A 13,431-nucleotide genomic window follows, 5' to 3' on the forward strand; every position below is an offset into this window, starting at 1 on the left:
ATATATATATATATATATATATATATATATATTATTAACTTATAATATTATAAAGTATAAGGGTTGGAATTAAAGTATTCTTGAGGGAAACTTTACAAATTCCAAAACTTGAGGGCAAGTTTTGAAACTATTCAAAACTAATTAATTCCATAACTTATGAGTTTAAAGTAGTTTTAATTAAAACTCTTCAAGTTCCATAACTTGAGGACAAGTTATTGAAGACTTTAAACTATTAAAGAATGTAACTCTTCTTCTTTTGTAACTTATGGAACTAATTAAGCTTACACATTTTTTAATTATTTAATGAAGTGACTCTTGAACCTCCATAACTTGAGGACAAGTTATGGAGTCATAAAATCATTTAATTTAGGACAAGACTCTTCATTTTGTAACCTTTGCCAACTTTTATGAGTTTTAAGAAACTTTAATGTGACTTTTCATGTAACTTGAGGACAAGTTACACAAATACATTTTAGAATCCACTCTTAGATTAAAATGGATCAAAGACACATAATCAATCAACCTTTTCTATTAATCTAAGCAACTCATATGAACAAGATAATTGGAATCAAACTTTTTCATGTAATTAGCATAACACTTAGACTAATACAAAATATGAATCTATTGACAATTATCTTTGAAATTGGATTAGCATGAACATTACCACATCAAAAACAAGTTTATGAGGTCAAAAACAGCTTAGGGTAATGTTCCTAGTCCAATTCCAGCCAAAACAGTCGAATATATGCTGTCAGGGGGTCCAACTCGTCGAGTGCATGAACCAACTCAGCGAGTTGGATGCATTTAGCCTTGGACTCGTCGAGTCCCTTTATGGACTCGGCGACTCTGCTGTTCAGACAGCAACAAAATTCGATTTTTCAGCCATTTTTGCAAGTATAACAAGAAAACAAGCCTAGGCTCTGATACCACTGTTGGGATTTGAGCATTCTAACACTCCTAAGTGTACATGCAACCCTAAATACCTTGGATCTATGTTTTCTCTATTATACATGCAAATATGAACTTTCCAAGGTATTCATCCTAACTAGCATAATAACATTGATTCATATGAATATATCAAGTTAGAATTACATACCTCTTTGATGTAGAATGACTTCATGAAGCTTGAGTGCCTAGTGCCCCAAGTGTGACACCTCAAATGGTTCACACAACACAAAATACACTTGGAATAACTTGAGAGAATTGGAACGCTTCATCAAATCGGCTAGCCCTTATGTTCATTCTCTAGTGGCCGATTTTGTCAACAATAAGATGCTTATATAGTTAGTGACAATTAGGGTAAACCCTAATTGTCATGGCTTTCCATTTCCTTGGATCCATGGGTTCAAATACTCCATGGAGCATCCATGGAGTATCTTATGGGTTTTAGCCCAACTTGACAATCCACGGAGCATTAGCCCACTATACAAGTATGGGTGATTTACACAATCAAACCATATATTTAATTAGTCTTCTTTTGATCACTTAATTAATTCTAGATTAATTCTTGATCAATACTAATTAAATAATCTTATTAAAATATTAAAACTTATAATATATTAACAACCTTAAGTGTTATTTCTCTCATTATAGTCTATCCAAATGCATGATGCCATGCAACCCAAATGGACCATGCCGGGTCGGGACAAGTCTTACGAATTATAGTTATGGACTTAGACATTAATCCAACAGGCACGTCCTCAACCCAAAGAAAAGTTTAGCAATACCCATACAAGACTGAAGTAGAAGGAGCTCACTTTGCGGGTCAGACAATTGTGGAAGAAGGCGCATCAAATTCACAGCGCCTTCAGCTCTCTTTATGGCTAAGCTGCTAATGAAACTAGCATCTCTGCTAACAGCTCCCCCGAGAAGTTTCACCCCCAATGGCGATCTCCCGATGCCAACCGAGAATAGCCCCTCACGCAGCTTCCTTCCATCACACGAGGGCCAAAAGAGCTCGGTTTTATTGATATTCAACTGAAGGCCCAATTTTGGGCCAATAGCCTTAATAATGTCTAAGGCTTTGGCCACCTCCTCAGAATCTCCAATAAGTGTGCCATCATCCAGGTACCATGCATGGAGAAGAAGCTTGCAATTGTTTCTAATATTATGCAAGAGCGGGTGTAACACAAGGGCAAAGAGAAGTGGTCCCAAGTGGTCTCCTTGTTGAACTCCAGTAGAAGACCAAATATGCGTGTCCCCTAGATACAACCTTGCTGCTTGACCATATTTGTCTATATTTTTTATAAACACCTATTTTATAATAAAAACATTTGTACACAAACACGTTTTTTTTATACAAAAAATGTATAACAACACGTGTTTGTATAAAAATATATACAAACACGTTTTTATAAAAAATATATAAAACACCTATTTATGTATATAAATATATAAATATATAGAGATACGTTTACTATGAAATATGTGTTTGTGTGTGTGTGTGTGTGTATATATATATATATATATATATATATATATATATATATATATATATAAGCGTGTTTGTATTTCTTCTTTTAAAACTACGTGTTTGTATACATTTTTTTTATAAAAATGTGTTTGTATATATTTTATAAAACACGCATTTCTATACATTTTTGTATTAATATTGTGCTTGTATACCAATATATTTATTATGAAATAGGTGTTTATAAAAAAACTAGGTTATAACCAGTGTACTACACGGGATAACTTAAAACAAATGTGAAATTTAATAAACCTTAAAAATAATATTACATTTTTAAACATTTGTTTTTTTAGAAACTTAGATGTTTAATTTGTCCGTAATTGTATGGTTGTTAATTTAAATTAGTTTTGTAATGTGTTTTAAAGATAACAACGTTCTTTATATCTAAATTTATCTAAATTAATGATAAACGATTATGTTGTATAATAAGATATGTAATTATAAAAATTGTAAAAAAAATTGCTTGAAGTAGGAATAAATGCAAGAAATGTTAAGTACCGACATAGAATTCTTAACATACAACGAAATTGTCCTAGATTGTCAAAAAATAAATGGCGAGTAATAAAAGAAAAAAATTATCTGTAAAATAAACCTAAAATATTGCAAGTGTTCTAGATTGACCTCCAACATGGGTTTTGGAACGGGTTTACATTGACCGATCAGATGATACAATTTACCATTTTTTAAAACTCACCTCTATTATACTATTAACTAAATTTCACCTATCATCTTTATTACTTTCAAGTTACCTAACCTGATAAATTAATTTTCAAGTTTTCAAATTTTATAGGATCAAACTTTCAGTTGAGCTTCAAGTTACGATATCTGAGTACTTTTATTTATGAGTTTTACAATTTTAAAGTGTCCAACTTCAACTAATTAGTCCTAAAAAGATTGAAATGCATAGCAAACATATTGTTATATTGACATGTAACTGCCGACACATTTCAGTAGTAAAAGTGTATATCCATGAAAGGACCCCACACCAACCATCTCCAGTTGATCTATTTCATCTCTTGTGTTGCTAACTCCAATAACCAAACATGTTTATTTAAATAATCTTAACCATCTTTTGTCCAAATGACACTTACTATCCAAAACAACATTTTAATCCAGAAGTTAATTTGTCTATTGCTAAATATAGTTAAGTAATTTCATAGAACAAATAGACAAGAACAAAGCTGCAAGCACAACTCAAGACAAATGACATTTCAACTCATTCAGTCATTCTCATCTATATTGGTTTTGTAATGTGATTAACAAAGATTAAATGTTCGACTTGTGCTTTTTTAAAGCAAACCTAACCTCAAAATTTCAAATTATGTAGACTCGTTATGCTAAAAAATCCAGGAATGATCAGCGGACTTCTCTTCAGGAACATGAGCTTTGTTCTCGACATCGGGTGGAGGAGGTGGCGACTCTTTGGGCACTCAAATTTAGCCTCTACCTTTATTGGTTTTTCTGCTGCTATATCCAGTTGATATTCACCAGTGGTATTGAAGCAAAGGTCTTTTAGTGTGTGAGAATTGGAGGGAGTGGGTGGTTTCCGATAGTCGGAGTTTTTTCTTTTTAATTATGATAGTTATAATAAACCTGTTCAGATTCAGTGCTTTTCTTGCTTTCACCTTTCAAAGATCTCATCGGTCATTTTCTTTATAGTCACACGTTTTCCTTTATAAACCTGCACATCCCACATCAAAACTGTTAACTCCTAAATTTTATTTTATTATCAAAACAATCTCACATCTAAATTTCCAGGTTACTACCTTCTCTCAAACTTTGGTTTACTACGTGAGCTTGATAAAGCATAGAACATTTTAGTAACGAACTAAGAAAATCAAGAACCAAGATTTAAATACATTGTTATCAAAACAGTTTCACATATACACTTACAATTCCAAATAAAAAAAATCCTACAAACAAATATTGTCTCTCTTTCGATAAGTCCTTAAACCAATATTGCCAGCTCATACCAGAAATTCCAAGATACCGTTTTTACAAGACTGAAGGTTAAAATTTGGTTCATCCACATAGTAGTATAACCACCCATCTGCAAGTAGAACCATGTAAATTATTTATATACTGATTTGTTAGTCTTGTATACAAATTTTAACCTGGCAATTGAGCAAATAAAATGAAACACATGCACTTTTCTTGAAAATTGTTGAGGAGCAAGTAGTTCAAGATAGCCTGGCCCAACAAACGATAGAAGGATTTTGTTTCATTTAAACGACTCTCCATCATGAGACAAAGATTAACAATGAAGGCCCTACATTAGAGCAAAGTATAAATGAACACAAATAAAAAAAAATCAAAATGACTACAACCAACAAACAAAAAGTGATTTTAAAATCACCATTCAGATTTACACCTGATACAAAAAAATTGACTTTATGGTTTAAAGGTCAAACATTTTACCTTTACACCAAGTATTCAAATTTGTAAATACCCATTAATTTGGGATGAAAGGGAAAATTTTAGATGCTTATAGATAATAGAAATATCTATTTAACGTGTTATCATAGTCGGATACTCCAATCTTACCATGGAGAAACCATAAAAGCCAATCGGATTGATGCATTATAATTGCAGACTCTTTATTCGAATGGTTTGAGTTGGAAGGCACCTGCAGAAACTCTAGTAACTTTACGGATTGAAACTAAGAAAAAAAGTACATTAGTGCTAAATCGATCCATCGAATGTTCTTGTTTCATTTCAAAATATGAGTAGTTAATTATACCGCTGTCTACTATCGAAAAAATGCAATACAAATGATAATTACATTTCAAAGCCTTAAAAATTTAAAGTTTCAAACATTAAAACTTACTCAAATAGTGAACTCTACATAACCAAGAACACACATCAATCTCACCGCCTGATTTATATGGTTTGCTGATTATAGAATTTATATGGTTTGCTGATTATAGAATTTGGTTCAGTTATTTTATCAAACAGGTAGTGTGCAAAAAGAGTTACTGATTCAAGAGACCAAAAAACATATGGATAAACAGATGAAGGTGTTCTCTTTCCATCAGAAGACTTAGTTTAATCTCCATATCCTTCATATATCTGATATTTAAATATGAAACTGAAAGAAACTTCACTGGTAGGAATCTCATTATCTGAAACATGTATTTGGAAAAAAAAAACCTACGTTACTAAATATGAGTAGGCATAATAAGAAAGCCAAAGAGGGGTATTAAGGTTTGAGGGTGAGGTCGAATAGTAACCTCAACTTAGTAATGACTACCAATATTTCGAATGGATTTGGTGAGTTACAGATGATGTGAAGGAGAAGCGATGGAAATTAGAAGCGTGAAACAGGAGCTTCAGTTAAGCTATGAACCATTTGTTGATCCAATTCAAATTTAGAGAAGATTTCCTGATTTCTTGCTGTAGCTATTGATATGTAACCTGATTTCTTGCTCGATGGTGATGTATTGTCTAAAAGAAAACCAAAAGGGCTAAGTGGTTAAGTGCTAACCTGGTTTTTATTTTATTTTCAGCTTGCTTCCTGATGCCATGGTTGAGTTTTTACTGATTCTTGGGGTGCGATGAATTTCTTGATTGGGTAAAGCGAGAGAAAATTTTCTAGGGCTTTTACCTTAAGCCTTTTGTCCTTTATCCTGTAGAAATCAAATAAAAGTGTAAAAAACACCAAAACATATAACATTGTAAGACTAAGAACAAAGGATGTTACGACTGAGGTAGTGAGGGAAGAAAGACGGTGGATTAAGTCTTCATTGAGCAATGATGTGACGGTAGTGAGTCATGTGGGGTGCGACGCTGGTAAGGAAAAGAAACGGTGAGTAAACTTGGTCCGATTTATGTCCATTTTCATCAAATCAGAGCAGCCCTATGTGTTTACTGTAAACAAATCGTAACTGATAACATCAATGAAAAGAGGCATGAATCAAGAGCAAAACAACAACATGAAAAGTCGAGAAGGGATCAAGATTCTTCAAACCTCTGTGGATTTAAACCTACTTAACCAATTGATCGAGAAAATAAAGCCATTAGGTTTCAATCAACGTATGCTTAGAAAAAAAAAATCAATCCATTTATCTCATCATTTTACAACTATAGAGGAATCATCGTGCGCAAATTAAGGCCATAATTTTGGGAAGGATTTAAAATTTGATTTTGATTTATGGAGAGGAAGAAACGTGGGTGAATATCATCGTCTGATTTTATGGCCTGATTTCCCGGATTTATAGGGTATGAAGGTCGAATACAACAATTAGCTGTTGGGCGGGAAAATCAGTGAGTAAAACGCTGGAAGATTAACACGTGGCAAGGTATTAGTGTATAATGGCGTCACGTGGCAGTTTTTAGGAGTCTTTTATTAAGAATAGATGTATCGAAATACATTTTCATAAAAAAAATGTATAAAACACTTATTTTTATGCATATAAATTCATAAACATATAAATATATGTTTACTATGAAATATGTGTCTGATATTTTTTTTTATAAAAGTGTGTTTGTATACATTTTTATAATAATACGTATTTGTATACATTTTTTTTGTAACGTCCTGATTTTCAACGCAAAATTTTCATTTTTATCTATTAAAATATATCAGAGTTATATTTACATTATGCAGAACATGTTGTAAATGCACGTGTGTACAGTCGAACTCTGCCATTCTCACGAAGTACCTAAAAAAATATTTGTAACAACTGGGTAAACGCTAAGCTTAGTGAGTTCCCCAAAATATCATATTCCACAATGCATATACAATGCATACACATAATGGCATTCAACATAAAGCTGGTCCGCTCTTGGCCTTCAGCATGAAGCTGGTCTGCCATTTTTGTCTACAACATATAGTTGGTTTGCACTTTTGGCCTTTAGCATAATGTTAGTCCGCCCGAGTCTATTGGCCTTTAGCCCGAGGCTTGGACCGCACTTTTGGCCTTTAGCATAATGTGAGAGAATGAGGGTGTGAGGGCCTATATTTATAGTAGGGGTTATGTTTGATCCATCAGTTAGGGGAGTTTTTGAATTCGAGGGTGAGATCATATGTGAGGTAAAGAAACCTAAGCCAAGTTCCTTTTAAGTGGCTGGTCTCCACTCTAGATGTCGGGTTTCGGATCTTAAGAAAAAATATTTTATGAAACGCTTACTTATATTATTACTTCTTACGAGAATCAATTTGAAATATTGAATTCGCAGTATAGCTGGTACAAAACACGGCTTGATGTTTTAATTTTACAGTTACGACTCATGTATTGTCCGCTTATTTTCTTGTTTTTTTTCGGATCATTGTAACTTTCTCATACGAGCTCCGTTTTTGACGTTCTTTATATCCATCGTTTCATAATCACATGTACTCTTTGTATAACGTTTCATTTATGCATAATAATACTTAATACATATATTTACTCAAATCATATATATCCAAATATTATTTATATATACTGACTAACGTTTGTGTTTGTTTTACAACGATCTATACATATCGAAGATTTATGTGATATTCCGGATGCATATCAAAGTGTATAAACTTTATTTGCATCATAATGACTTAAATAGATTACATCAGGTCTAGTATATATGTATTTAAAGATAAGAGAACTTGATTGTAAGAGCGTTAATTGACCTAATTTTGGCGTTTTTAATAGATATGGAGGTTGATAAAGGGTAAACCTAGAAGTTAGTGCTTTAAACCATACTTCTCTTAATTCCAAGGTTCTAAAAAGCTCGTCATGGCTCCGCCATGGCTCCAAGGCTTGTACCTGCCGCTAAGCTTTACCAAAACGCCGTCTTAACTCATATGTGTGTATAAAAATGAATAATAGTTGAAAATACATATAAAAATATTAATTATATACAAAATTCCCGCCTTATGTCATGTCTTACAAATGACGTAGCTCGCCAAGGCTCAGAAAAGCTTGAGGCTTGACATTGCCGCCAAGTCACGCCTTACGTTATTTAAAACATTGCTTAATTCTCAAAATTAAACACTCAAATCAACAAAATACATACCAGAAAATTGGATGTTACACAAGAAGGTCAATATATGTTTTATTATTTTTTATGAAATTTGATATTGTGTTAATTGTATTATGTTTAGTTGGTATTTTTTTTTTTTTTGTAACAATTTCAGTCTATTGATTAAATCACCAACATGGACGTTTGTGATATGACCATTTTGTATCATATTGTCAAGATTTTTGTAACTTGCATTTAGTTCATCCAGATAGTGACTTCAACTTTTTTTTTTCTTTTTTTGTGAATAAAAAAACAAAAATATAACGACTTTTGTAGAGTTTCCATGGATGGTCATGTCGATAAATTAATTATGCTTTAAATTATCTATCTTTTGTTTAACAACTTAAAAAATAATAAATATCTAGTTTAAAAAAGAATTATGTATAATATAAATAGATGTTACGATAGATTAGATATTGGACTGGTAATATAAATACTTTCAAATTTCAACTAATATAGGGATGTAAAATATGTGTAAATAGTTGTCATTGACTAAATTATAAGTTTTGAATAGTTGATTAATCATTAAACGATAATATCCCATTTGTAAAAGATAACATTTCTAGAATTTAATATAAGACGACAATGCATTGTGATATATAGTTGAAAGTAACCTTCTTTTACTCTACCAACATTAAAGCTACAAGCATCGATGAACAAATAATGATTAGGAATCAAGAAAACACATCCGATATCTTACATTAAATTCATATAGTTAAAAAAAACTTTCTTTTTTCTCATTACCATTTTTTAGTATAAAAAGTAGACCTCAAAATAAATATTCAAAGCTCTATAGACTCCGCCATTTAAGATCTTGAAGATTCCGAAAGTTCCTTTGCAAGGGAATGTACATTTTTAGGTTTCAAGTTTAAATCCGATGCAATATCCATTATATAACTATACACAAGTTTTGAAACATTCCTTAATGATTTTAAACCGCTATCCATTTCTTCAAAGTTATAAAAAATTTGATAATTCTTTAAACAATCATCATTATATAATATATCAGAATCCGTATAACTAAGGATCATGATTTATTAATCATAAATATTTTTTAAAATAAATATTTATTGATTTTTTTAAGTTGTTAAACAAAGCACACTTAATGTAAAAGTATAATTAATTTATCAACACGATCATTCATGGAAACTTTACAAAAGTTACTATATTTTAAATAAATATCACAAAAGTCACGAAAACTTTACAAAAGTCACTGTATTTTGGATAACTATTACAAAAGTTACTATATTTTAGATTTTTTTTACCCAAAATATGATGTCAACAAATAGTGTCACACCATCATGTCATGTCTTTAAAACTGATACACTAACATGTTACATTAGTTGCAACATGGTTGATCGGTTAAGTAGTCAGATTTGTAACAAAATTAATAAAATACGTTTCCAATTTGAGATAAAAAACCGTTGTGTCAAAATCAATTTTTTTTTGTGAAACTTAGTGACTTTTATGAAATTTGCCTTAATAGTTAATGTTAATAGCCTAACAATATTTATTAGTATCGAGTTTAACGCAATCAGAGAATAAAAAAAAACGTTTCTATTAACTATAACATAAATCTACATATTCTATCACTCATATTTAAATTTTAACTTGCTTGTTTGTAACGTTTGTTCAATTACACACATTCACTGTTCGAATTACTCCGATCGCACTTGACTTTGAATACTTGAATGTGAAATGCAAGAATGATAGTCCTGCCTCTTGCACATGTTGTAAATAAATTGAAAGGGATCTGATTTTTCTAAGGAATGATTTAATACTTCCAAGGAATAATTAATATATGGACTATTTTACCCCTCAATTTAATTTAATTTTAGTTTAGGATAATGTATAAAGAAAGAAAGATTTTTCCAAAATTTTAATCCCTTTTAACGCCGATAACATTACCATATATGTTTTCACAACCTCACAATTATGTATCTCGTTGAAAATATTTAACCAATATAATACTTATACATTTTATTTTGTTTTTATTCATTACTTACACCACCATCACACTACATGGCACTAATTTTTGACAGAGAAAGATTGATTGTAATGATTTTAAAAGCAGTTTGGTTGTAGTTTAATTTGTACACCTATATGTGGTTCAAAAATGATTCTACGACCTCAATACCTCAATTAAATCTTAATATTTTTTTAATTGTATAAGAGATGTTTGGGTACTAAAGGTTGTTTAGGTATTCTTATTTTTTTACACTTTCAAAATTTAGATTAACCCATTGAATCAAATTTATGGCATTTATTTTTTTTAATAGATGTTATAAACATATTAATTAGATAAAACTAATGTATAGTAAATTATTTAACAAAAAATATCGAATTACAATAAAATATTGTCCAAAAAAAATATTCAAACTAATGCATATAAAATCATAATAAAATGTAGCCCAACAAAAATATTCAAACTAATGCATATCAAATCACAGTAAAATGTTGTCGAACAAAAATATTCAAACAAATACATATCAAATCACAATAAAATGTAGCCTAACAAAAATATTCAAACTAATACATATCAAATAGTCAAACTATTCATATGGCATATCATCACTTGAAAAAGTCGGGTATGAATTTAGATCAAGTAAATTGTTTTCATGACTTATATGACGAACATTATCATACACTTCATTGTTCCTTTGGAAGACACGAGTAAAACTTGAAGTTTGTTGTGTTTGTGATGATTCTACATGCTCAAATCTTGAAGGTTCTCGTGTTGTAGAAGTCATACCTCTTTTCTTTTTTGATTTTGGAGGTCTACCCTTTGGTTGACAAATCGTAGGCTCAAAAAACGTATCAGATTCAGTCAAAAGTTTAGTAATCATAGAAGTAGCAAATTCTTTCTTACTTAGAGGCCACATTTTGTATCTTGAGGATAACTCATTGATCAACTCGTCAAATTCATTAGTGCCATCATTATGTGAATCATCTTCTAAATTTAATCGTAATGTATCAATCTTCCAATGTGGATGAATGAGATCCAATGGAATTGTCATTCCTTGTAAGTGTTTTATCTTGTGAGCACAAGGAAGACCCATTGTTGCCATAAAATGACCAGTGCAAGGAGTCATTGTACCTAGAAACCAAAAATATATTAAAGGTTAATGTAAAAATTAATGTTGTGCAACAAATGTAAAACTATAAGCTTTGTAAATATTACCATTTTTTATTTTTTCATATTGCGTATATATCTCCTTTAATGCAAAATGAGATACATGACACAAAATCTCTCTAAAAGCAGGTGCATCACACTTACGAAGAACTTGGATTTTCTCACTTGCTAGTTGCACTTTAATCTGGTTGAATTCATGTTTGATTGCAAGACCAATCTTTTCTGTAACATCTTGAAAGCCACCTGTTGATACTTGCAGATATTGTTTCAGTTTGGCATGAACACCTTCAGCCCTTGATGATGACCGATTACCAAAATGCAAATATTTTTCTGTCCAGGCACTAACAAACTTTTCCTTCCAAGGCAACCATGTATTTTTTATGTACTCAATTGCAACTTTCTTCGTCTAATAAAACAACTCAAATTCGGCCCAATGTTGCTCAAAAATAGTTGTAGTTGTTGAATATGCTACATTATTCCAATATGACATAAATAGATCAAATTCTTCTCCATGTGCAAAATGCTTTTTGGAATATGCCAGCACATTCTTTTCAATATGCCAAATACACAAAAGGTTTGTCGTGTTCGGAAATACCGTATTTATGGCATTCATTAATGCTAACTCTCTGTCAGACATAATCACAGATGGTTCACGGTTTTCAAGAGTCTTCTTAAACACACTTAATGCCCAAATATAACTATCTTCATCCTCTCTCTCCAGAAAGACAAACCCAGAATAAAAAGATGTACTAAAACATGAAACCCCAATGATATCAAGTAGAGGCATGTTATATTTGTTTGTTTTGTATGTGCAATCCATTACAAAGATATTAGAGAAAGCTTTTGACAATTTAACTGACAAAGGATGTGCAATGAACAAATGGGTTATATGCCCTACTGAGTTGTGTAAAATATCATATATAAAACCCTCTTTCTCAAACTCTTCAAATAAAGCACTAACCGTTGATCGATTTCCCAAGTTTTGCTTGCGGATTTTAGCCTTCAGATTGTATATAGTTCGTGAGACTGCTGGAAGGTTTGAGTTTTGTTGATGCAAAGAAGAAAGAATTTGCCTTGAGGGTATGCCAGAAAGCGTCATGTTTTTGACACTTTGTACATCATTTGGTGATAATCGACGAAATGATGGATGCCCAGAGATATCAGTAGACGGTTCATGGTTGTGAGTCAAGTTTTTTGCCTTAAGTACCCAAAAACCATCATTTCCTTTTTTACCTACAATCTGGAAGGGGCAGTTGATCAAACGAGATCCAGTATTTTTCTTCCTTTTATCTCCGATACACATTCTATCTCGATAGGAACCGCCTCTATCACATTGCAACGTGACATATTTATCTTTACGTGAGTCTTTTATAGATACTACATATCCTTTAGCATAATAAAAATCTCTTAAACTCTTCAGTAATTCATCATACGATTCAAATTTGGAGTTAGCTAAATAGAGTTCTTCATTTTGTACCATAGAACTTGATGAATCCATTCCCTCTTTTGAATCAATTTTTACACAATCAGACATAACATTAAACTTTAAAATTTTGAATGAATATGTTGACAGAATGAAAATCAATTTTAACACATTTTGAATCATAATCAATTCATGTTTCAGTTTTAAATCATAATCAATTCAAGTTTAACATAATCATAACCAATTCAAGTTTTCATATGGTGTTAAAATAATCAAAAAGTCTAAAATACAACTACACAAAACAGTTGTTTAATGCCCTTTTCATGTAAAAAAAAGTCAAAGTATTGCTCATTTTTTCATCTAACCTTTAAATTAAAAAAAAAAAGAAAAAAAAAACATAACAGAAGA

The 13,431-nt window shown here is 31.2% G+C and overlaps 1 protein-coding gene across 1 annotated transcript; it reads right to left on the bottom strand.

Annotated features, from left to right (window-relative positions):
- Positions 1-10,967: 10,967 nt before the first annotated feature.
- LOC145104515 (putative protein FAR1-RELATED SEQUENCE 10) lies at positions 10,968-13,134 on the bottom strand. Its single transcript, XM_079041744.1, has 3 exons — positions 12,196-13,134; positions 11,649-12,006; positions 10,968-11,564 (listed from the first exon to the last, which is right to left on the bottom strand). The coding sequence occupies exons 1-3, from the start codon at positions 13,132-13,134 to the stop codon at positions 11,020-11,022; spliced, it is 1,842 nt and encodes a 613-aa protein (XP_078897870.1). The 3' UTR covers positions 10,968-11,019.
- Between the last annotated feature and the right edge of the window lie 297 nt (positions 13,135-13,431).

The sequence above is a fragment of the Lactuca virosa genome, chromosome 4 (assembly GCF_052849685.1).
Source record: "Lactuca virosa cultivar CGN04683 chromosome 4, Lactuca_virosa_CGN04683_v6, whole genome shotgun sequence".
Taxonomy (NCBI): domain Eukaryota; kingdom Viridiplantae; phylum Streptophyta; class Magnoliopsida; order Asterales; family Asteraceae; genus Lactuca; species Lactuca virosa.

What these genes read in the sequence shown, in the direction of transcription:
- LOC145104515 (XM_079041744.1), bottom strand. Translation starts at nt 13,134, where the DNA reads ATGTCTGATTGTGTAAAAATTGATTCAAAAGAGGGAATGGATTCATCA. An exon ending in TAATGAATGCCATAAATACG is followed by an intron (nt 12,007 to 12,195) that starts GTATTTCCGAAC and finishes TTGTTTTATTAG; the next exon opens with ACGAAGAAAGTTGCAATTGA. An exon ending in ATATGAAAAAATAAAAAATG is followed by an intron (nt 11,565 to 11,648) that starts GTAATATTTACA and finishes TTTGGTTTCTAG; the next exon opens with GTACAATGACTCCTTGCACT.